Source organism: Hakea prostrata, chromosome 1 (genome assembly GCF_041222555.1).
Source record: "Hakea prostrata isolate BN-2017 chromosome 1, UWA_Hpros_2, whole genome shotgun sequence".
NCBI lineage: Eukaryota > Viridiplantae > Streptophyta > Magnoliopsida > Proteales > Proteaceae > Hakea > Hakea prostrata.
In genome coordinates, this window is record NC_142600.1 from 14029187 (window position 1) to 14052363 (window position 23177).

General features: G+C 40.1%; 2 protein-coding genes across 2 annotated transcripts; one reads left to right on the forward strand and one right to left on the reverse strand.

The window, feature by feature from the left end:
* Positions 1 to 301: 301 nt before the first annotated feature.
* LOC149027680 (indole-3-glycerol phosphate synthase, chloroplastic-like) lies at positions 302 to 8588 on the reverse strand. The gene is made up of 10 exons (XM_089164851.1): positions 8160 to 8588; positions 6911 to 7165; positions 6633 to 6809; positions 5345 to 5419; positions 5199 to 5243; positions 4939 to 5103; positions 3741 to 3819; positions 1431 to 1513; positions 1218 to 1286; positions 302 to 560 (listed from the first exon to the last, which is right to left on the reverse strand). Exons 1-10 carry the CDS (start codon positions 8292 to 8294, stop codon positions 477 to 479), a joined length of 1167 nt encoding a protein of 388 aa, XP_089020977.1. The 5' UTR covers positions 8295 to 8588; the 3' UTR covers positions 302 to 476.
* Positions 8589 to 15717: 7129 nt separating this feature from the next.
* Positions 15718 to 22849, forward strand: LOC149027681 (uncharacterized). The gene is made up of 4 exons (XM_089164862.1): positions 15718 to 16965; positions 17063 to 18415; positions 20993 to 21113; positions 21675 to 22849. Exons 1-4 carry the CDS (start codon positions 16189 to 16191, stop codon positions 21908 to 21910), a joined length of 2487 nt encoding a protein of 828 aa, XP_089020988.1. The 5' UTR covers positions 15718 to 16188; the 3' UTR covers positions 21911 to 22849.
* Positions 22850 to 23177: the final 328 nt, after the last annotated feature.

Here is a 23177-nt window from a genome sequence, read left to right on the forward strand (position 1 = left end):
TGACTGGTGACTCGAGGAAGCTAAGGCCAAACATTCAGCAAATCTTAACCCAGCCACAATCAATAAGCTCCCCTTTCTGTTCAGTGTATTCATTCATTCATTCATTCTCTCTCTCTCTCTCTACTATGTATTTTAGTGCCACGCAATGGAAAGACGAAGGATCAAAAGGATTGACTCATGGACGGGGTACAACCCCCCTCCCCCCCTTTATACCCCGCAATAAAGACAAGATCAAAGGATGGACTCATGGAGGGGACAAGGGAAAAGAAAAAACAAAGGGAAGAAAAAGCAATAATATTATATATTATATGTCATATGTCATATATCATACATCATGAATCCACGCATCTTAGGTGGTTTCCTCAACATGCAAACACTAAGGTGAACCTTGCCTCTTTATACTCTCTTTAAACCCGTAGGGTACACAACAAGTCAAACCCTCGGTAGATAATGGGAGGACAGAAGAAGCTCAAGATTCATGGAGAAATATCTTTACCAAAAAGCTGTTTTATTCCTCCTTTAGGATCACTTTGTTGCACGATCGACTCGCCAACCAAAACCTACAAAGGCACAAGAATTGGGTATATTCAGCTTAGAACAGCTACGAACACAAGCATTAGTCACAAAACTAGATGACCGAAGTAATAACAGGAAAGCCTTCAAACAGATGGATGCCGTCTCTAGGTGAACACCAATCTAATTTATGCAAATATACATACGCAGTTGTCATACATGTATGGCGACAGATCAAGAAAAAATATAGGTTTTATGTAGCCTGACCTTAGTTTTATACCATCTGAATAGTTCTACCAGTCCTAAGACCCAGTTTACCCATCAACACATAAAGGATGCTGGTGGCAAGCAATTAATTCAATAGGCATAGGGTGGCCTCAGCCAAACAACGTAACTCTTACAAGTCAGGATTCAGATTGGCCTATCAAGATCAGGATTCAGATTGGACTTGATAGGCTAAGTCTTCCTTGGCTGATCCTCCAGTAAAATATTCTAGGATAGCCCAACCAAGCTGAAAGTGGGAATTGACCAGCCTTGGCTGAAATGGTGAAACCTACCCAATCCACTGAGTGGTAAATAAATATACTAATCCCGAATCATGGTAATACAAGGCTATATTATTGATATACAAGAGTGCAATGAAATCTGCTTCTCGGATTGGTTAGGAATTGAAGATTACAGTTCTGAAATTTTGCAACACTTACTGCTTTAACTCCAGCTTCTTGCACATAAGCTATGTCATCTGGAGTAAACAACCCCGACTCCCCAACCACCTGAAGCCAGTAAAAAGCATATGCATTCAAACAATCCAATATAGCATTCCTCCTTCTAATTCCCAAATTTAAGGGAAGAAATTTGATCCTGTGACAAATATAGGCTCGCTATATAAAACTGAAATAAACAGAAAGACCACTTACAATTATGTCCTTTTGTCGGATCATTTGGCCATGTTCTCCCTCAAGAAGCTTCTTATTATTACTAATATCAACCTCAAATGTTCCTGCAGGAATCCAAAAGCTAGAAGCAGTCAGAAAACAATGACTTTGTTGGTGAGACAAAAATGACTGAAGAAGGTCAGGTCAGACCCGACTGTTTTTCTGATTGAATTTGAAAGGAAGATCACATTCAAACAGGGGGTATATCAATTTGGGGAGTCCTAACTACTTTGAGACCACTTATTATAGGGGTACGTGACTTTTCAAAGCTCTGCGGAGAAAGTCTTCCATCCACCCCCAACCCTGTGCAAGCTCACTGGAATCCCATCTCTTTCTGAGTTAGGTATTCTCGTGATTAAACCAACCACTTGATGGGAAGTCCCACCCTTGGATTATGTGTTACGCATTGAGCCCACACAAGAAATCAAAAGGATTGAATTAGACCAACACAAAAAAACTGGCAGAAAACATGTCCACAAAATTTGCCAATGAAGCTGCAATATGGAGCAACTAGAACATGAAAGCAAGCTTCTCCAATTAACAATAGAGGGCACTTCGCTGTTTTATATTAAAGCCAGACTACACTTCTTCCATCTATATGGGGTAGTTGCCGTAGAGTAACTTTTTTATCCTATGCCATCTGGATAACAAGAAACAAAATTTGTACGGTAGGCTGGGCAAATTTTGGATGAGGACTATAAGCACACAGGTCCCACAAGAATTGAGATTCGTCACAATCCAAGAGCATCAGTACAAGTAAGCATGCATTGAATTTTTGCCTTTTTCACTTCTTGTTTGGTAGGGGCTTTTGATTCAGTCAATTTCATTTTCGGTTAAGTCTGGTTTTGGTTCTACTCATAGTGGTTCTAAGCTTTTTTAGGCTAGAATAGGAGACGGTAATCTTGGCTAGGGCCAATGGTATGTTTCTGAGATGTGGACTATGATGGCAGTATTTGCTGTAGTAATAAGCATGCAATGTATGTACCACAAAAAAAAAAAAAACAAAAAAACAAAAAACAAAACAAAAGAAAGAAAGAAAGAAGAAGAAGAAAAAAAAGCATGAAAGGTTTGTGGAAAGTCTCATTATTCTCATATCATATTGCGAGGTTAGGTTTTAGGGGGTTCCAAATTTACAAAATGCTTAGCTAGTAGAGTATCTCTTATTTATGCACATCACCCTAATCTGTTGTTACTAAGTCAGCAAAAAGAACCATAGGGTTCTATCAAATAATAATTGTAGAGCAACATTTCTATGGCTTTCTAAGACAGAAGTCAACACTCCCATGTTCCATTTCCAGGGCGAACCAGGTGTCGAAGGCTTCTGCACAAGCAGAGTCCCGCCCTGGGGGGGGGGTAGTTGGCAATTTTCCTATGCAGCCTTACCCCAACAATTTTGGTGACAGGCTATTTCAATACCTTGACCTCAGGCTACAACTTTGGTCCACCGACCATTGTGCCATGGCTTGTGCCTTACTCTTCTTTTTATTCATCATGATTTCACGTAACATAAATCACTGTTACATTCATTGAATTATAAATTCAGGAGCATATTTTACTAATCTTGACTTGTGACTACACCAATCCAAGTCATAGAGATGATTTAACTCCAACTTCATTGCTTGGCAAACTTTTCACATGCTCCGGAACAGGGGAGCTGGGAGACAGGGGAGATAGAGAGGAGGTTACCAAATGGAGAAGGTTGTGAGAAAGATTGTGCCTAAACACCTAAATTGGTCACATATTCCATTAAAGTGAATGATAATCATATCCAAAATCTCAATGGACTATCTGGGCTACCTGCTGATATGAAAAAGGTTCAATGTACAGGAGAGCTAGAGAACTTTTTCTTCCAACATACTTGAAAACAATCAACAGAGAAAAGTTTTAGTATAAGCCATCCCTCTCATCCACAGAATCTTTGATAACAAGAAAGAATACAAAGCAGTAAGCAAGCAAGCCTGTAACAGTGAGGCCACTAAGGTGTACATAAATCACCAATTGCAGATGGCTATAAACAAGTACCAGAAGCAACTTGACAGATGTGAAACTGTGAAAGGACAAAATGCAATGCTAAAGTTATAAAAAGAACTTTGAACCAAAAAAAGAAGGTAATTGCAAGAACAGAGAGCCACAAATTTGAAATATGTCTAATCCAAAACACATTCAATATATCCAGCCATAAATCAGCCTTCTACATGGCAGAAAATAACAAGCCATTCACGAATAACCATAATAAGGCTTAAATAATTGCAGTTTAACAACAGAAGAAAATTCTGCAGAAGCAAACATTACCAAGGTTACGGTTGTTGATGCCAATAAGTTCAACACCATCAATTCCAAGCACACGACCCATTTCTCTTTCATCATGCACCTATCCATAAAAGAAATGAAAACAAAACAATAATAATAATAATAATAATAATAACAGTTAACAATCATGCTTTGCAGAAAAGAGACCTTTTTTTCCCTTCCAAGAAAAACTACTCATCCAAGCATTATAAACTGATCACCTATCCCTCGATCTAAATAGATGAAAGAAATAAATGTAATGTCTCCTAAAGCACATAAAATGAAGTCATTTAGGCTCTAAAATTATTGTTTCTAGAAGCTCTCTTGTTGAAAAGTTTGGTTTTTCTCATGCATTTTCAATTGAAAAATGGCAATGCATCACCATTTGCAACAAATTTTACAGGAACGTAAATCTAATAATAAATATGCAATGTTTTGAAAGGATCCAACTCTTTTTCTAAAAGAAACCTTGTAAGTCCTTTTTTGGGTTAAATTATTATGGAAGTGACTTTTGAAATTCAAATGTATGTGAACGCGTGAAGAATGACATCCATTAACCCATCAGAATAAGGATCAGTGTGATGCTGATTCAATCAGGGAAGTGTTTGGAAGTTTGGGCAAATAACCATTTCTCCAGAATGAAGTGTTACTTATTATTTGGACGTTTACTTCAAATTCAAACGGATGTCTTACTCAGTGAGCATGATTGTACACCGACAATAAAGTGCAAATGACCTCCTAACATCCCAAATATTTGTCATGACTCATGACTGATCTTCTCTTGTTTCTTCTGCCAGCTTAATAAATTGTTCTCAAGCATGCTGGTTCATAGCCATCCTTTCTGGAAGTTTTTATATAAATCTAAGAACTTCACACACCCACACATAATTTTTGAGTATTAAAACTTTGTTTCATGAAATAAGGGATAAAAATATGGACACGAAACAAAATTTTAAATACTCAAAGCCCAGATACTTCAAATGAAGCAACTAGAGAAACTTGGCCAGCAATAACACAGGAAAAGTATAAAAGAACAATACAGTGGACGAGGGAACTAAATCTAAAGACCCAAGAACAATTAGAGTTTGCAATTATCTTCGAATAAATAAACCCAACTTAGCTTCAATAAATAAAATGTGGAATCAAATCCAGTTTGATAACAAATGAATAAAATGCAACAGCGGAAAAGAATTCTCCATACCTCAACGAGTGCAGCCAACCCAAGAATTTTGCATATCTTGATCATGTAACAAATATCATGATCAGGCAGCACAGCAGCAATCAAAAGAACTGCATCTGCCCCTTTTGTTCTGGCATAGAAAATCTGCCATGCATCAATGACGAATTCTTTGCATAGAAGAGGGCACTGTATGTTTTGTCCAAGTCAGTGCAACCAATATTTGAAGTATAAATGTGACAGGTACAGATGAAGCATCATATAAAACATTTAATGAGGCAAACCTTTACTCCAGAATTGCGTATCTTCTCCAGATTTTCAAAGCTCCCCTGGAAAACATATGACTCATATTCAGCTCACAGCACTTAAGGCCCCACTCAAAGTGAAAAAGGGAGATCTAGCAGTAGCTATCTAAAACAGCCAATATTACCTGGAAGTATTTTGAATCTGTCAAAACACTAAGACATGCTGCCCCACCTTTTTCATAAGCTTCAGCTATTTCAACCTGTTTCATGACCAAATGAAGACCACGCATTGAGATAACAATTCCAAAAAAAACAAAATTCTCAGAAGATTTGGTTCAGGAAAAATATAGGGTAGCAACCCTGCAAGCTCAGATAGGTTTGGTTTTTGGACAATATTGGGGGAAGTACAATGGACAGGCTATTTCCATGGTTAAAAGCCTGCTAAAATAAAATCTAAAACAGAAAGTAGATGACTTCAATTTTTAATTATTTTCTCAAATATTATACAAAAGGAAGGTTTCTTGGCAATTGGTCTTGGTCATGCAACTGGCAGCCTACGCAAGTTCAGACAGGCTTCACTGAGTCTAAATTATAAAACCAGTCCATTAGGTACAGGAACCTAACAAACAGTCTGGGTATCAGGTCCAATCCATGTCTACCAGTTTAATAACCATCTAATCTGGCATATCAAATTGGGAGAGACAGGATGGGCTAAGAATTGCTATGCCTGATAGGTGTCATGCACCGACATTTCTTATTGACAGAATATCAAATTTTGCCTTGCACGTCATCTAAACCAATGTTCAACAGGTACACGTAATTTACAGTCCAAAACTTCACTCCAGACCATCAACATTGGGTTAACAACCCTTATATGTTGATTTTATTCAACAAAAGTAAATTCCGTCGATTATACATAGAAAAGTAGATTTACATGAAAGCGAATGCATAAATACTCGTTGAAGCTAAGGAATTAATACAAAGCACAAAGACAACTAAATTGAGATGTTTTATATACATCTTTGCAGAATATATGCAAGCAATTAGCATGAGATGAAACTCCAATCATCCCTACTGGTACCTGTCCATCGTGGGACATGAAATGCATATACTCAATTAGTTCAAAATGCACTAGTGATTATATACAAGAAAAGTCAGGTTGGGATCAGGGTGTGGATTTGCGGGATAGATATGCTATGCCCATTGCAATGAGCGAAGTCAGCCTGACAGTGCGAAACACTGTAACATTGGTAATGGGAGAGAAATGGAACTATTCAAATTCACATATTATGCCACTATATTAATTCAATCTTATACCGTTCAGCTTCATACATACCCAAAGATAGACTTGGACAAAGAATTATAAAGTTCTAAAAATACTTCCATCAATAGTTGAAGGGTAGAGGCGCAAGTGAAAATTAGCAAAAACAAACACAAAATCAAGGAAATTTGGGTTTCTGCAGGCACTTTTACCGGATTGAAGTCCTCTCTTAATACTCCTCGGCTTGGAGAAGCCTTCTTCACTTCAGCAATTAAGGCTGGTAAACCAGTTCGCTTATGAGATGCCTTCAATGCCCCAATAAAGTCTCTCACTGGAGGAGCATTATTAATATCTTTCTTCAGTGCAGAGAGGGGAATTTTCTCTTTTAACTGAAGGAGGGAGGGGGGGACCAAGAAAAAAAAAATTATGGGGCAATCATTACAGAAATACAAAAAACAGACATAAGAATTACCACTGTAAGTGGACTTGCCTGTGAGACTTCAACATTCTTGTTCCATATTATTTCCTCTAGAATGTTACGAGGAGTGTTGCCCTCACTCTGTATCCGGAACTCAAATGGGCCCACATAGTGCGAAGGGGGGCCAGTTGGAGGTCGCCTTCTAATCCTGATGCCCTGGCTGGATGCTACTTCATCTTCAAATCTTCCAATTTCCCACTCCTTGATTTTTAGGGCATCAACAGCAGAATCACCAGTTGAAGAACATGTAGTAGATAAGTCCTTTGACTGAGATGCAAAAAATCCAACGGAAAATTCAGTACTAATCATAAGTAACTTACAGAGGAATCTTGCTATTTAAGTTAGGATTATCCAGGATTCTATAGATTCAGCTCAAAGAAAATTCAGGTACCAATCATAAGTAACTTACAGAGGAATCTTGCTATTTAAGTTAGGATTATTCAGGATTCTACAGATTCAGCTCAAAGTAAGACTTACAGAAGTTTCAAAGGATATTGCCACAAGGAAATTCATTGAGAATTTAAATGATATTCGTATACAATTAACAGACACTGACGAAGTGTTAGCCGTTCATAGATATTTATTCATCAATGATTAGTGACATTGGAAATGAAGGGGACGTATAGTCCATACATCTTTATTCATTGATGCTTAATGACTCTGGCAATGAAGGGGATGAAAGGGAACGGTGTGGGGGGAGGAAAACACATTTTAAATCATGCATGTTTAACTCTACATCTAATAAATCTGGTCTCCCACTGATCTTCCTCAGCCGACCATTCATTGTGAGATGTATGTCTAAGCTTCTGAACAGTAATTGAATTGCAACAAACAGAATGGCGCACAAACTTCCAGTCTACGGTTTGGAGCTCCAGCCCCTAAAATTTTTGGGTGTCATCCTAACTAATGGTCATGACAGCTGCAACATTCAGCTAAAAAACCATAGAAGCCACTTCAATTGTTTTTCCACATTATTAATCACCCAAAACGAAGCCAGACACCAGAGATATCAATAAAATAGAACCGGTCATATCTAGAGAAGAAGAGGAAAAGGAGACACAAAGACGCACGTAAAATCCTTCCGAAATGTTCAGTCATGTACGCAACAGCCAGAGAAACACACTCATTACCATTAGCACCAGAAAATTTTGCGACTGTAACGCGACGATTCGATGACCAGGTTAGAATTTACATGCAAGATTGCAAAACCTAGTTTAGTGTATCACTGAAATAAAAACCCACAGTCAACAACATTGCATACCTGTTGCGCTCGAATGGTGGTGCGAAAGGAAACAGTTTTGGCTCCGACATTCCTACTCGTGAAATGTCTCCTGCATCTATCAGTAACGTTCGGAAACGAAAACCTGACCGCTGCTCCAACGCACGTCGCTTCCATTTCCGTTTAAGATGATGGGATTCTAAAACCCCGATTAGGGAAGATCTTAAAATATCCGATAAAAATTTATAAGACAAGCAAGAGCTGGAACAAAACAAAAATCCACTCCGCTGTCACCTCCGGTGACCTCTGCAATTGATGTCCGTCGAAAGATTTTCACGTGCGCGTATTTGTAGGGATTGAGTATAGGGGTACTTGTGTAAATTCAGATTGATCTTCTTCCTGTCCCTGACATGTACCTCCGAATCGCCTACACAAACCAGAATCAGTTAACATTCAAACGCTTCCAACACGCAATTAGTTAGAACAAGTTGTGAAACGGTCCATGGTTAGATTGGTTTTCCCCAGATATCTGTCTAAAGAACAAATCTTGTCACCCCCAACCATGATTAGCTAGGCAAGAACACCATCCATAGCCCTTGGGGATGCATGTCTTGAGATGACAGCCCTTGGGATGTAAGCAACTAAGTATCACTCACATAGAATCCACTTGGGTAACAGTTTACAAACCACGTTTTTAAACTACCGAGTATGATTAAAGTTTTTCTACTCTTTTTTTCACTCTTTTTTTTTTTTAACCTAATTTATGCAATTTTAGATTAAGATGAATAGATAAATAGCTAAAATTGCAAAACGAAAAAACAACAAAATAAAATCCTTTCTAGTTTGGATATTCACCATCATTTGATGGAAATCATGAAATTTTAGGAAAACATTGAATCAAAGTATGAGTGACTGAAATATGATTAATGAGATGCACAAGGGGTTTCTAACAATTTAAGTTAACCCATGCCAATTCTCCAGCAACAAGGCGAAACATTTTCCATTTTTTGTGGTGCGGCATGGAACTAGGAGTTGATAGAGGGAAAGATGGGGCTTTTAACTCTATGATAGGGATAGAGTTTTTGTCAACACTCGATGTTATTTCAACACTTTCTGTAAGAGAATCTGTGACTCAGAAACTCATAACTCAGTAGTTACCCATCTTGACTCGAGAGTCAACTCAGTAGTTACCCACCTTGACTCGGCAGCCAACTCAGTGTTAGCAATTAGTGCGTTTACTAGTTTCTATAAAACTGTATGACTTGAATATCTTTCTAAATACGAAATTCTAGTTTCATCATAACTCAGTAGTTACCCATCTTGACTCGGGAGTCAACTCAGTAGTTACCCACCTTGACTCGGCAGCCAACTCAGTGTGAGCAATTAGTGCGTGCAGTGGTGAAGGATATTGGTGAACTGAGAGAGATGTTTCCTTCCCCCCCCCCCCCCAAGCATGTTTCTAAATCTGTTAATGCAATCGTTGGTAGTCTAGCTAAGAAGGGCTTTTTAAATAATCTAATGTAATCACTGGCAATTTAGCTATGAAAGGCTTGTCAAAGAGGTGCTTAACGAATTGGCCTTCTTCCACTCCATGGATAATAATTCTTTGGTCTTCTTCCACTTCATGGACAATAATTATTTGCAATGCTTCCATGACTTTTTTTGCCCTCCGAATAAATCCACTATAGTACAATAACAAACAAAAATGAAATAAGAAGTGGCACATTAGAATACCATAAATGCTATACTGAAGGTAGTAACACATAGAAATGTGAGGTAGAAGTTGGGAGGTTGGAGAGGAATTTATATAGACTACAAAGCAGCAGCAAGGGGAGGGAATTGCTTGGATTCAGGAAGGAACAGCCTGGCGTAAACATGTGTTAACAATATCTGTGGAAAGAAGACTATCTATTTAATGAAAGCCAGCAGGACACACAAAAGAGCAAAAGCAAACCAAATAAAAAGGGGGGGGGGGAGGAGAGGGACACGAACCAACCGAGAAAGAGCCACCGAGGGCAGCGCGGCCGCAAAGCGACACGGGGGATGTATGAAAATGAACATAAGAAGGATGCCACAAGCCCGAGGAACGCAAGAGGTGAGAGATTTCCAGCTGGCGGAGTTGGAAGTGTCGGAGAGAGAACAAGCAAGATTGTCACTCCACGGACAGGGAACGGAAGCGAGGCGAGACCGAACCGCACGAAAGCGTATCAGCAATAAGAGAACTGACAGCCCAGCCTGTCCAAATGCAAACACCACGGGATTAGAGTCATGGCCCGCCAATCCCTAACGGTGGACCAAAAGGAGGAGCCACACGAAGTTTGACAGCCCGGAAGGGAAGCCCACCAATGAGTAGTGGCTTGCTAGGGAGGAAGGGGGGGGGAAGGGCGAACCGGATCGCTATGAAGTGCGGGCACAGACGGGGGGGGATGAGTGGGAACAAATATAGTATCCCAAGAGCCTAGAGGCAAAAGGGGGGATGTTGCACATGAGGGGATGATTAGCGGACTAGGTGACAAGGGCGAAGGGGGGCTGAAGGGGTGAGGGACCCACCGAGAAGGTGACGGGAAGCCAAGGTGGATGTTGAAGGGCACATAGTAAAGAGAGATGTGCCGAAAAGAGGATGACCACATAAACACAAGGATGGGACAGACAACCTGCAAGCAACAACCGCGAGGTAAGCCCAAATAGCTCATAAGAAAAGAGACAGGGGAAGGAGGAGATGCCAAAGCAGAGCCAAAAACGGGGAAGGGGGGAGAAGGAGATGAGCCGAGCGAGACGTAACTGCCGAGGAAGGGCAGAAAGCGACCAAGGAGAAAAGTGGAGGGGACGAGCATGTTGGCAGCGAGCGGAGCCACAACTAGAACGCCCATGCCGGAAGTTGCCTCGAGTTGATGAAGCCGAAACCAAGGGGAAGAGAAGCCGGAAAGCAACCAGACTGAGGGGACGAACCAAGAGGTCCGGGGACCACGGAACCACCCCAACTAGAGGAAAAGGCCTAGATGAAGAGACCCAGCTAATCAGCGATCCAGCCCCAGAGTAGAAGAGGGGGAAGCATCATAAAGGAGCCATGCTTGAAATACGTGCATCAACCCCCAATGGAGGGGGGGAAGGAGTCCATGCCCGAGCGAGCGAGGTTAAAATAAACAAGAAGTGAGGCCACCTCCTAGTCGAGCAACAAATGGAGTCCCGGGAGATGGGTGTACATGCCTGAGTACCATTTGCGAGAAGAATCCGTGAGAGCTGCAAGGGTGAGTGAAACAAGGTTGGAGTTGGAACAGACATAAAATGAGGGGCAAGCACAAAGTGGATTGGATGAGGACGCCCACGAGGAGAGGAGTAGCCCCCAGTGTTGAAGTGATTGACCCTAGAAAGCAATGAGGCAAGTCCAAGCACCAAAAAAGAGAAATCCCAAGAAAGCCAACCCGTGTGGGGGATGTGAAAGGAGATGATAGTGACACCAGCCGAGAGGGCCGGACAAGGGCGGGAGGATGTTGAGTGGACCCGAAATAGACAAACCCCGGAGTTGGTGGTAGGTAACGATGGAGGACCAAACAACTAAGTCAAGCAAAAGCAGGAGACGCGCGCCCGAAAGCGACCGAGGCGAGGCCACTAGATGGGAGGTCGAACCCACACAAAGTACAAAGAGATATGAAGAAAGGGACTCCGCCGAAGCCCGGATGGGGTGAAGGGCGCATGGGGACCCAAACTAAAACCAAAGTGGGGGAGGTAGCACCATGGCCCACCAACCATCGAGGAGGAATGCCAAAGCCTCAAAGTAGAGCAACAAAACCAGTAGGTGGTCGATGCTTGCTCATATTCAGCGACCGCATAATACCCCTCCGTCATGAGAGTGGAATGCATAATCATGTGCAAAAAAAGTCCCGAATATGTCATATGCTTTGCTCATATCCAGCGACGCAAAACCCCCGCAGAGAGTGGATTTATGCATTAACAATGCAATAAAATATGTCCGAATATGTCATATGCGCTCATATCCAGCGAATGCAAAACCCCCGCATGAGAGTGGATTTATGCATTAATCATGTGCAAAATAATATTGTCCGAATATGCGGCCTGACAAAACCAAACTAGAAGGAAAAAATGGGCAAGATCCGTCAAACAAACCAAGATAAGATAAGAGCGGGACACAAACAATAGGTCGAAAACCCACGCGGGGCAACGGGACGGGGCAATGAATGATGGAACTGGGATGGAGAGTGTGGTAGTGAAGAATTCATAACCAATGGCAAACCCAAAAAATAGCTCCCATGAATGTTGGCGAAAATACCAGAAAACCACCGGCCAGGGAGAGCCCAGATCAAAGAGAGCCTCTAACCGGCCCGAATAGGTTGAAGTAAGAAAGAGACGAAACACGACCAAGCAAAGAAGACGGGACAGCGGGATGTGGTGAAAAGCTATGATAGTGATGAAAAACCAGAAAACCACCGGCCAGGGAGAGCCCAGATCCAAAGAGAGCCAACGGCACGAAAGGGAAGAAGAAAGAAACCCACGAAACCGACCAAGCGAAGAAAACGCAAGACAGGGATTGTGGTGAAAAGCAGATAGGCGGAAGGGTGAGAGATAAGATGTGACAAGAGGCAAGACGAGGAAGCGACGGATACAACCGATGGCCAAAGAGATAGATGGAAGAACAAGAGCAACACCACAAGCCAGGATGCAAGAGTCCCAGAGCGAAGGGAGGACATGGGTCCGAGGACAAGGAGACCACGAGGCCGAGGGGGAGGAGAGGGAGACCAGGACAGAGGGGAGGGCGGGACAAGAGACAACCGGAGGGAGAGGGGAAGAGGGCAGCCAAGGCCACAAGACAAGAGGGCCGAACCAAAAGGAAAAACAAAAGGTAGGCCCAAAAGAAGAAGGGGTAGAGGCACCGGGGCGGAAGAGGAGAGGGGGGAGAACATTTATCGGGGAAAGCGCAACCAATCATCATTATGAATGAAGAGATCAAGTGTCCCCTCAACTCTGTGATTCCCTGATTGTTTGTTGGACCATGTATTCTGTAGACCCTGAGTGGGAACGTTGAGATGAAGGTTGAGAATGGTTCAATATCATTCCATGAGAGAGGGATACCGCCTTGTTTGTCAGTGATTGATGTATAACGGTTCCAAATGCCACTTAGAAGCCAAGGTATATTAACAAAGGATCCCAATTGGAGGAGGGTTTCCCATTGCCGTCATTGCTTAGACTATGAAGGCTGTAAATAGACAAAAGTTTGCTGCCAATTTCTTTGATGAGTAAGACAAAATGACATGCATACACCAAGGGGACTACCACACTACATCAACAACAACAGAGGAACCCAAAGCAACAGCAGACCACTAGCTCAACCTTGGGGGGGAGGATAAGAAACTAAAAAATCCTCATTTTTTACACAAAAGGTGGGGTTGGACTCTGGAGGATCTAACTTCACACCGGAATAACAAAGATGGTATGAGTTTATGGATAAGACCTTGAAGCTTTGATTGGGTCGAAGGGTGATCAAGCCCTTGACAGTTGAGACTAAATTGTATCATGGCTTCTAGGATGGTTGTAAGAGCTAGCCATCTCAGCCTTAGCAGGGAAGTCCGAATCAACTATCTCGTTAGTCTTCAACTTCTTGAAAGCGATGTTCTCCAAATATTCATTGCACCTCATATCAATATGATCCATCTCTGTGAGTATCCGTTTTCGCTTACACGGGAGGAGGGGGAGAGATGGTAGCATGGAAGGGGTTCCTGAGCGGGGTTGATAGTGCGTGGAAGATGAATAAAATATACATGAAAACAACAGATCTTGGTACTTGTCAATAGCCTGGGTGGCAGAGAGGGGGCCCTAAATGTTTGAGGTATTGAACGTGCTAGAATCTTTTTGAGATATGTCGTGTTGTGTAGCTATGTGCGAAGCCTCCAAAGGTGAAGGATGGGTGGAGTTTGTTAAGGTTTGCATTTCAGCACCATCCATGCCCAAAATACTATTGTTATCAGTTGGATCTTCCTCACCCATACTAGAACTAGTGAATCTCATAATGTTGTATTGTGGGAGGTAACAATCTTCCAATTCACGAGGTTGAGGTGATATGTTCTAGAGTGAGGCCCCTGAAAAAACATATGGATGCAAACTCATGGTTTATTTTTCCACTTGGGACTAAGTGATCTAATAAGTGAGTTGTGTCTAAATAGAATAACATGTTAACAATAAAACCAGTTGAGATTTTTTTTTTGCGAATTAGTTACTCTAAAGTATTCATCAATTTGAGTGTTGAGGTTAAATATATCCCTATAATAATGAGGATCATTTTGAATTACAAATTCATGATTTAGGTTATTTTTGTAAAAAAAAAAAAAAAAAAGACAATCCCTAAGCTCTATGAATTTAGGGCTTATTTGGTTACATGACTCTGGAGATTTCAAATATTTGGTGTCATAATTCATAAAATCAATTGTTTGGTTAACCTGAATATGTGAAATGTAATATATGAATTCATCCTTCAAAATTGTTTGGTCGACCTGACTTTTGTAAATGCACAAATGTTTAGTGCTTTTATTGTAGGGGTGAGATTTCACCAATACCCATAAATCTACTGATTCACATTTTTAGTGTAAAAAGATGAATCATTAAATTTCATAAATCCAACAATTTTCACAAGCCAACGAGTATAAATCTCGCATCCATGAATCTAGAGATTTGAAATCTTTGGATTCATGTAACCAAACAGACCCTTAGATAAAAAGTATATCTTCAGCTTCACAAAATATCTCTCTCTAATTCCGAGGGATGGTTCGGTTGATAAAAGAAAAACAACACTTTCAAGTAGAAGGATAGAGTTAGAATTCCCTCAGACCTAGGGGGAAGTTGTGTGTGTTTTATATTATCTAATATACTAATACTCCGACCCTCAATGTATCAAGTCTCCCCCTTTCTTTAAAAAAATGGGTATCATTTGTTCTCTTTGAAAAATCTTAAATGGGGAATGAAAATAATTTTAAAATTTGACATTTCTGTAGATTAAACTTATACTTTCCTTGTTATTCGTACTTATGTACTAGTTTATACCTTTTAAAAAAATTCTATGAATATCAGAATACTATTACGAAAAAAAAAAAAAAAAAAAGGTATGTACATAAACGGATGGACCATTTATTTTACTGTAGATGAATGTTACATATTAATCGTTACATCTAAAGGTTTAGATTGAATTAAAAAAGAAAAAATTTTATTTATTAAATCTTACCTTAATTTTCGGATGTGGCTGATCACATGTATCCTTCATTAAAAAAAATATCATAAATTAACTTAATAAAATTCCCTGTATAGACTACTAGAGTCTCGGTTACACTAGAAGTATTAGAACTTTAGAAGAATCCCAACGTCTATTCCATTCACAGGTCAGCAAATCCCGTATTTTCACTAAATTCTAAGGTCATTTTAGTCATTTAAACCAAAAGCTCCGGCGCGAGACGTACGGTCTGGCGGGATAGGATCGGTTTTCAGCTTCCAATTATGTCCACCGTCCAATTTAAATCGAACGGTGATCATATGTTGGCGAACGGTTAAACCCTTTCTCATTAAAGCCTTTCTCTTAAAACCCTAGTGAAAGTTCACACGTACAGCGGCCAGTGCGACGGTTGGACTGCGATATCTTCCTCGCTGTTCAATCTTCTGCAAGAAAAAACTACGTGAATCTCTATTTCTGAAACAATTATACATCGAGAAAGTGAATAATTGATTTCGCTTAGATTTTTATTATCGAGATTCTTGGTCCGCCATGAACAGGGTAGTTTTTGCTCTTCAAATCCGTTACGATTCTTTAACCGTTGGTTTTCAAGTGTAGTTCGCCGCCATCGCTGGTCATGTCTCATATTGTATCTCTTTATTCCTTATCTCCCCTTTTTGTTTATATGAAATCAAGAATAGTTTCACAAGACTGGATGGCATGGCTTGTAATTGAAAGCTTTAGCAGTTCCACCTCTGTTTTTGTGGTTGATTATAGATGTGCTTGTTGAACACTAAAAACATCTTAATCTCAGCCACCGGTGTATTTATTTGGTGGGAGAGTTATTAACCTTCAGAGCACATGCCGTCCGTTGGTATGAGACGGTCAACTAGGGTTTTTGTGCCGAAATCAGTTGTTAAAGATGCAGATGAGGCGAGGGTTTTACGATCTGGGAAACGGTTGTGGTCAGATTCTGCTGGCGAGAAGGGTAAAGGTTTGGGTGGTGATTCCTGGTATCGACTGATTGATCGTTCTGGCAATGCGGATGATGTTATTTGTCGCAAGAATGATGGATGTCATAATGCTTCGGCAGGGGAAGAAGTGGATGTGAAGCATTTGAATGGGGAAATTGCGCCAGGTTCTTTGAGTAACGGGCCTGAGGTCTCCATGATCGATGAGAGTGTACATAAAATGTACGGCATGGTTTACCATCGTAAGCGTAAGAGGTTGGAATCAAACCAATCATCTGCTTCTTCATTAACTTCAGGGGGCGGAGGTAGAAATCATGAGGACCGTATGTGTGGGATTCCTTTTGTTCGTAAACAGCGGAAAAAGAGGCCAACTCGGTCTTTTTTTACTGTTTTATCCGAGGAAAGGAGAGTTGTCGAACGTAACAAAGAGCGTCAGGTCCTGCCTGGTAATCAGCAAGATTCACTTCTCAACCGTTATTCATGTCAAGCTATGGTTTTGGTGGTTACTGAACCTACTGTTAGTAATACCAGCGGGTTTGTTTGTCTTTTATATTCCATTCTTTGCTACATGATGCGGTCCATGGCGCGGTGGTCAGAGCTTTCTGCATTTTTGTGCACCAAGCCTATCGCTCTTGCTTTCTCCCGTAACAGCATTCAGTTGTTGCGTGTAAGTGCAAATTACATTTGTTGCTTATTTTGCCATGTTGTTGCTCTTGTTAGGATATTTCTGGTTCTGTTTTTTATGTCTGCGTTTGCTTGTACAGGATAATCAATGCGGCGATACAGGGGAAAATAATAGGGCGTCATCTGGAATTTGCAAGATTTTTGAGTCCCCATCTTTCACGCCTTTGTTTTCAATGGATTTTCTTTCAGTTCCCAGCACTTTTGTGTATTTGCACTCAAGAATGCTTATTGGGTCCAGTTATCTACCTAATGTTATGCGGCAATATCTGATGGCTTTAATCACAAAAGAGCGGAGATTCCGTGACAGCCAAAGCTGCCTGTTGAGTATTTCTATGGAATTTGGTCTTTCTGGGAGTGAGATTATGACTTCTGCTGATATTTATACAGGAAATAAAGAGCTGGGTATTGTTGTTAAATCTCCCAAATCCAGGGGACGTCGATCGTCAAGAAGACATGCATTGAGTCCCCGAGGCACTCAGAAGAAGAGTCGCATGGGTTCTGCTAGAGGTACAAGTCTTTTAGTTACAGAATCGCAAAGACCCTTCAGTGTTGTAGATGATGATTTGCTTAGCAGTATTGATGGTTCCCGTTCCTTTCATTTGCGTCCATCTAACCGCAAGCAGCGTAGTCATACCAGGAAAAGTTTTGGAGAATATGAGGAGGGTGACAAGTCTACCTTGGTTGAATCGAGGCAAAACTTGGATTCATCATCTTGCATTGCGAACATATTGGTTATTGAGTCAGACAAATGCTATAGGGAAGAGGGGGCTGATGTCACATTGGAATATTCCCCTTCAAACGAGTGGTTAATTGCTGTTAGGAGACATGGTTCCTTGAGACACTGCCATAAAGCACAAAATATGATGCCGTCCAGTACAACAAATCGTTTTAACCATGCCATTATATGGGGAGGGGGTAATGGTTGGAAGTTAGAGTTCTTAGAGAGGAGAGAGTGGTTTATCTATAAGCAGCTTCACAAGGCATGCTATGATCGTAATATGATATCCTCAAAACAAATAATTCATGTGCCTGGATTACAAGAAGTACCAGAAAATGGGGAGAAGAACTATATTCTTTTTGTGCGACCTGAGAGATACATCACAATGAAAGAGGATGAAGTGGCAAGAGTATTGATGAAGACAACAGCCAATTATGATATCCAGTCTGATGATGAGGAATTCTTAAGCAATCTTAATAATGAGTTTAGTGGTGAAGCCAATGATGAATCTGGATGTATCTCAATAGATAATTTTGAGAAAATTATAGATGTGTTTGAGAAAACTGCATATTGCAGTCCTGATGATATTACTAATGAGAATGAAGCTGCCAATAGTTGCTTAAATTTGGGAAAGAGGGAAATGGTGGTAGGTATCTACAATTACTGGGTCAAAAAGCGGAAACAGAAGCGGTCAGCACTTCTCAGGGTTTTCCAGGTAAAGGCAGCATACCTTACTTGGTGGTATATACTTGTGGCACAGAAGTTTCTGTTGTTCTGCAAATGTTTGTTGGTTCCATGGTGTAGAATTTTCTGCTTTCTGCATTTGCCCCTACCCCCTTCCAAAAAAAAAAGAAAGAAAATAATTTTCTGTTTTTCTGCAATATCAGTTTCCATAGTTCTGTGAATTACAGATTTATTGATTTTAAGTTATAACTTCTTGTTTCTTGTAAAAAACTTTTACATCATCATCAACAACCCTTATCCCAACCAAACTGGCTACATGGATCTTTGTCTTTCAATCAGCTCTATTTGAGGTCATACTAGATGCAAAGCCTAAGCATGCATATCCCATCTCATCACATTTCCTAAGGTTATCTTAGGTCTGCGCCTAGCTCTTCTAGTTCCTTTGATCTGGGTAATTGTAAATAATTAAATCAGATGTATCAACGTTTCATCTTGCGAATTTTACTTCCAATATCTGTTAGGAATGAGATAGGGTGCTTGTGTATTTCTTTTACTAATTCCTCTTATGTAGTGTTCCGGGCAATGGATTTTGTTTGCTTGTCTGTTCTATTTTTGATTGATTGTCTCGGAATAGGAAATTTAATTTGACATATGAAGAATGTGCAGTACTTCAGAACAATCTAGATTATTTCAAACATGTGGCTTGCTCTCCTATTTAGGATTGAAAGTCTAATTGTTTATCCTATATTGAAGAAATTGTTGAGTCTGGTTCTGGCATGATCCATGGTTTTCATATTGTATTGTCATACTCATGGTAAAAAATTTGAGGGAAACTCAAGTTTCAACCAACCGGGTGAAAATGGGAAACTTAGGTGGAAACTTGAGAAATCTCGAGGAAACCAAAGACTTTTCCGTACAAATTTCGAAAGGTTTTAGAGAGTATTTTGGGGTGGGATCCTGTATTTAAGCTAATTAGAGTATAAGAATGCATTTGTTGTATTTTGCTAAAAAAATCAATGTAGATATGTCATTCAATGTACATAACATCAATGTAGAGTTGTCCAAAAAGTACATTATACACTTAACTACTTAAGCACATAACATTCAATCTATAAAATCTAACTTCAAAATAGTTGACAATAAAAGGAAAATACAACTTAGTGTTAAGAGGAGTGCCAAGAGTGGATTCATCTTGTGAGTTGAATAATACCATGCCTGTAACGTCTCTCCTCCAACCAACGAACATAGACATACCATGACATTTTATGCCTATGGTTGTCAAGTTATTCGACAACTGTAACTTTATGAGTCTGATCATCAATATGCTTAAGATAACTAACCTGAGGGAATACGCACTTTGGATAGGGAAGTCCTGATGGATGGGGTATTTGTCGTGGGTATTTGGGGAAACATGAAATAAACAAAAAAATTGAAAATTTGGGAAAGCTACAAAATTTACAGGAAAAAGTCCCAAGTTTCCACGAAATTTCCCAAGTTTCCCACGAAATTTGGGAATTTTTTCCCTCATGAATCAGATGGTCCAACTGGGTTGAACCAAGTTTCGACAGGTTTCGAGGTTTCGACAAGTTTCGATGAAATTTCGACAGCAGTTTGATCGAAACTTAGGACTTTTTTTCGGTGCTCATGAGTTTCGTTTCGCATTTTCCAAAACGGAAAATTTCTGTGGAAATTTTGCAAGTTTCGATGGAATTTTGTTGTATGGTCATACTATTTCCTTGTTTTAGTTCGGTCTCCTTCTTCATTAACATTTTACCTTTCAAGCCTTCCTGTGCATGTCAATCTTTTTTTCTGATCCAAATCTGCATTTGACTAAACCAAATGCAAGCTATATAGGCATTTAGCTGTTTATTTTTGTAGAGTTGTTCAGCAGCTGGCAGAAAAGTGACTTTCAGAAGCACCCATCGGTTTAAGAAACAGAACGATCTTCAGAATCTTAAATTGGGCACCCCAAAATGTCTATGTGAGAAGAAGGGTTATTTTCCAGGGTTTCATGCATCTTGGTGTAACTTTTTCACTGCATAGATTGTACTGGACCATCCCACTAGATCCTTCGCCATTAAACTAAGCTTTAAAAATCCACATGAGTTGTTTTTTGTATTAGATGTGGATTGGGTAAGGATCTTATGCTTATCAAATAAGCACATGGTGCTACAGAAGTCAATGCTATATTTATGCCATGGTGCTATACTTCTTTGCTTGTGCGGTAAAGATTGTGTGCTTGTCAAATAAACACATTTAGGTTTGAGCACGTAATGTATGCCAATGAATTTGAATGGCAAATTCTAGCTTTTGGATCTATTCCTTTTAAGTTACCATGGAAGGATATTATGCTCGTGTATGGTTGACAGACTTTATGTTTATGCCAAACAACTTGTGTAATGTGTATTAGTGTGAACACTTACATAACTCAAAATCTAAGAAATACTGATATCTCGATGATGTTAACCTGTCTGCAGCTTTACTTGGTTTTTATGCTGCATTAGTGATGTGGTTCCCGTTCTTTTTATTTTTTATATATTTGCCAATTTTGATTTGTGAATGTTATTAAGCAAGATTTCAAATGATGATTTTTTTTTCTTAACGACAGTGTCATCCCCCAAGGGGAGCCCTACCGTCCCAGAAACCATTTTTGCGTAAGAAACGATCAGTCAAGCGGAAGGGTCGCCAGTATGGGATAGAGAGAGCAAACCAACCAAGACCTTTACGAGGTAATTTTTTATTCACCCAGTGCCTAATCATTTTTTTGTTGTTGTTTTGGTGGGGGGTTATTGGGGAGGAACGTTTTTAGATTATTCATTTTTTAGTGTTGAAAATGGTTTGACTTGCACCAGTCTGGTGGAGCTCACTGCTGTGCGGCTAGGATCTTAGTTGTCGTAGTACAGTGCCCTTGGATGTTTGATTGTCTGTTGCATCTGCAATAATCTGGTTCATGCTGGTGAAATTAATGTTGGGGCTGACTGTATAGGCTTTGGCTTGGTTGTAAACTTGTAATTCATATTGGATTTCTTTTCCTTTTTGGGATAGAGAGAAGGGCATTTTGCTTCAGTCCTGCACATTTACTGTTCTGCGAAGAAAAAAAGACCGTTGGATCTAGATCTGGTCGAAATCTTGATCCGACGGTCGTGTTTCTCGCTGAACGTGTCCTACGCATTTATGGCGCAGGATTGAAGCATGGTCAGAAAGAAGAGGGGTGGGGCACAGATCTTCGACATTGTTTAATCACTTGCAATAATGCATTAATGTGACACTAACTTATTAGCAATGGACAGATGAACATGATATTGAGGAAGCCAGGCGCAAATTTGAAGAAGCCAAAAACAATGAGAGAAGATTGTTGGAGGTCGCCATTAGCAAGCGTCAAAGAGCACAGATTCTCATGGATAATGTTGACTTGGCAACTTATAAGGCTACCATTGCCGTGATGCTTGCAGAAGCAGCTGAGACGTCTGGGCTGCCTAATGATGATGATCCTAATGATGATGATGTCAATTTCTTTATTGGTTAACTACAGGCACTGAGAGGTAATTGCTTGTTTCTCTTGATGCATATCCGGCGTAGTCCAGTGCAGATGTGTGATGGCCGTATTTTTTCAGAGGGTCATTTTTTGGCAGGGCATTTTCAAAACTGTCGGCTACACTGAAAAAAGATGTAAATTTGTATAGTATGTGCAGAAATGTATTAGATGTTTTAGTCACCATTGTAAGAATAGTGTAGTTCTGCCGGCTGCGCATTGAGAATACAGGCTGAGAGTTATTCCCACCTCGATTTAAAAATTATGAATGAAAGAACTGTGATCAGCCGATAAATTGGATTTGGGGGGAAGATTTTGATCAGCTATGAAAGGTCGTTTGGTATTTATTTGGTTTTCATGTGGAAGCAGTGTAAATTCAGATGTAACCAAAACAGTAAAGGTTCATACGGTTAACTTTTAGTGTCCTCCTTTGCTGCAGCTGTAGTCGAAAAGAAAATTCCCATCGCCCCACGGATGTCTATTTTGGGGCAAAGATATTCTTTTGATTGATTATATTGGTTTTTTGGGCCGTCACAGCTCTTGCCTTCTTGGTATGGATCTCACTTCTAACTCTCTTTTTTATTAATATTTTTCACTTGTGTGTCCTATATGTTTGTGGTTATAAAACCGTTAGGGGAGCACAGTCAGGGGAGATGGTTCACACTCGTATTTGAGATCTGATACCTCTATTTTAGACTAATTTGCAGATAAAGTCGTCAAGTTTTTTCACTCCAGACGGAGGTCGGAATGGTGCAAGTGCTATTGAGTTTTGAACCAGTAATGATGCAGATGCAGTTCCTTCTAGAATTATCCAACTTTCACAAACTTAATCTAAACTCTTCACTTCTAGGATGATCGAGCTTCACAACCCTAATTTAAACTCTTCATGTTTCCTATAATCATGGAGAATGATTCCAGACAGCTCTCCATGGTGTCACCGAGTTTGGGGTGTTGCATATGAACTCAATGATGCAGGTTCATCACCAAACTGGGCTTCCTTGTTTATGAATGATTTTAGGATTGGGTTGTATAGATGGTAGGCGTTCAATGCATGGGTTTTTATTAGTGTAAATAGTCATTATTATGGGTGTAGTGTGTGGGTAATGAGGTTGAAGACGGGAAAACATCCTCTGCCGTGCACACTGCAGCAGTGCTTGTAGATGTTAAACAATAGGCTGAAAAAGCAGAAAAAATACAAATACAAACTTAATTTGGACTTTTTAAATCTTAAATCATTCTTTAAATTTCAGTTTATTTATTA

Coding starts and splice junctions, on each gene's coding strand:
- LOC149027681 (XM_089164862.1), top strand. CDS start 16,189: ATGCCGTCCGTTGGTATGAGACGGTCAACTAGGGTTTTTGTGCCGAAA. Junction 18,416..20,992: donor CACTTCTCAGGGTTTTCCAG/GTAAAGGCAGCA, acceptor TCTTAACGACAG/TGTCATCCCCCAAGGGGAGC. Junction 21,114..21,674: donor CCAACCAAGACCTTTACGAG/GTAATTTTTTAT, acceptor AGCAATGGACAG/ATGAACATGATATTGAGGAA.
- LOC149027680 (XM_089164851.1), bottom strand. CDS start 8,294: ATGGAAGCGACGTGCGTTGGAGCAGCGGTCAGGTTTTCGTTTCCGAAC. Junction 5,104..5,198: donor TACGCAATTCTGGAGTAAAG/GTTTGCCTCATT, acceptor CAAAACATACAG/TGCCCTCTTCTATGCAAAGA. Junction 1,287..1,430: donor TCCGACAAAAGGACATAATT/GTAAGTGGTCTT, acceptor TACTGGCTTCAG/GTGGTTGGGGAGTCGGGGTT.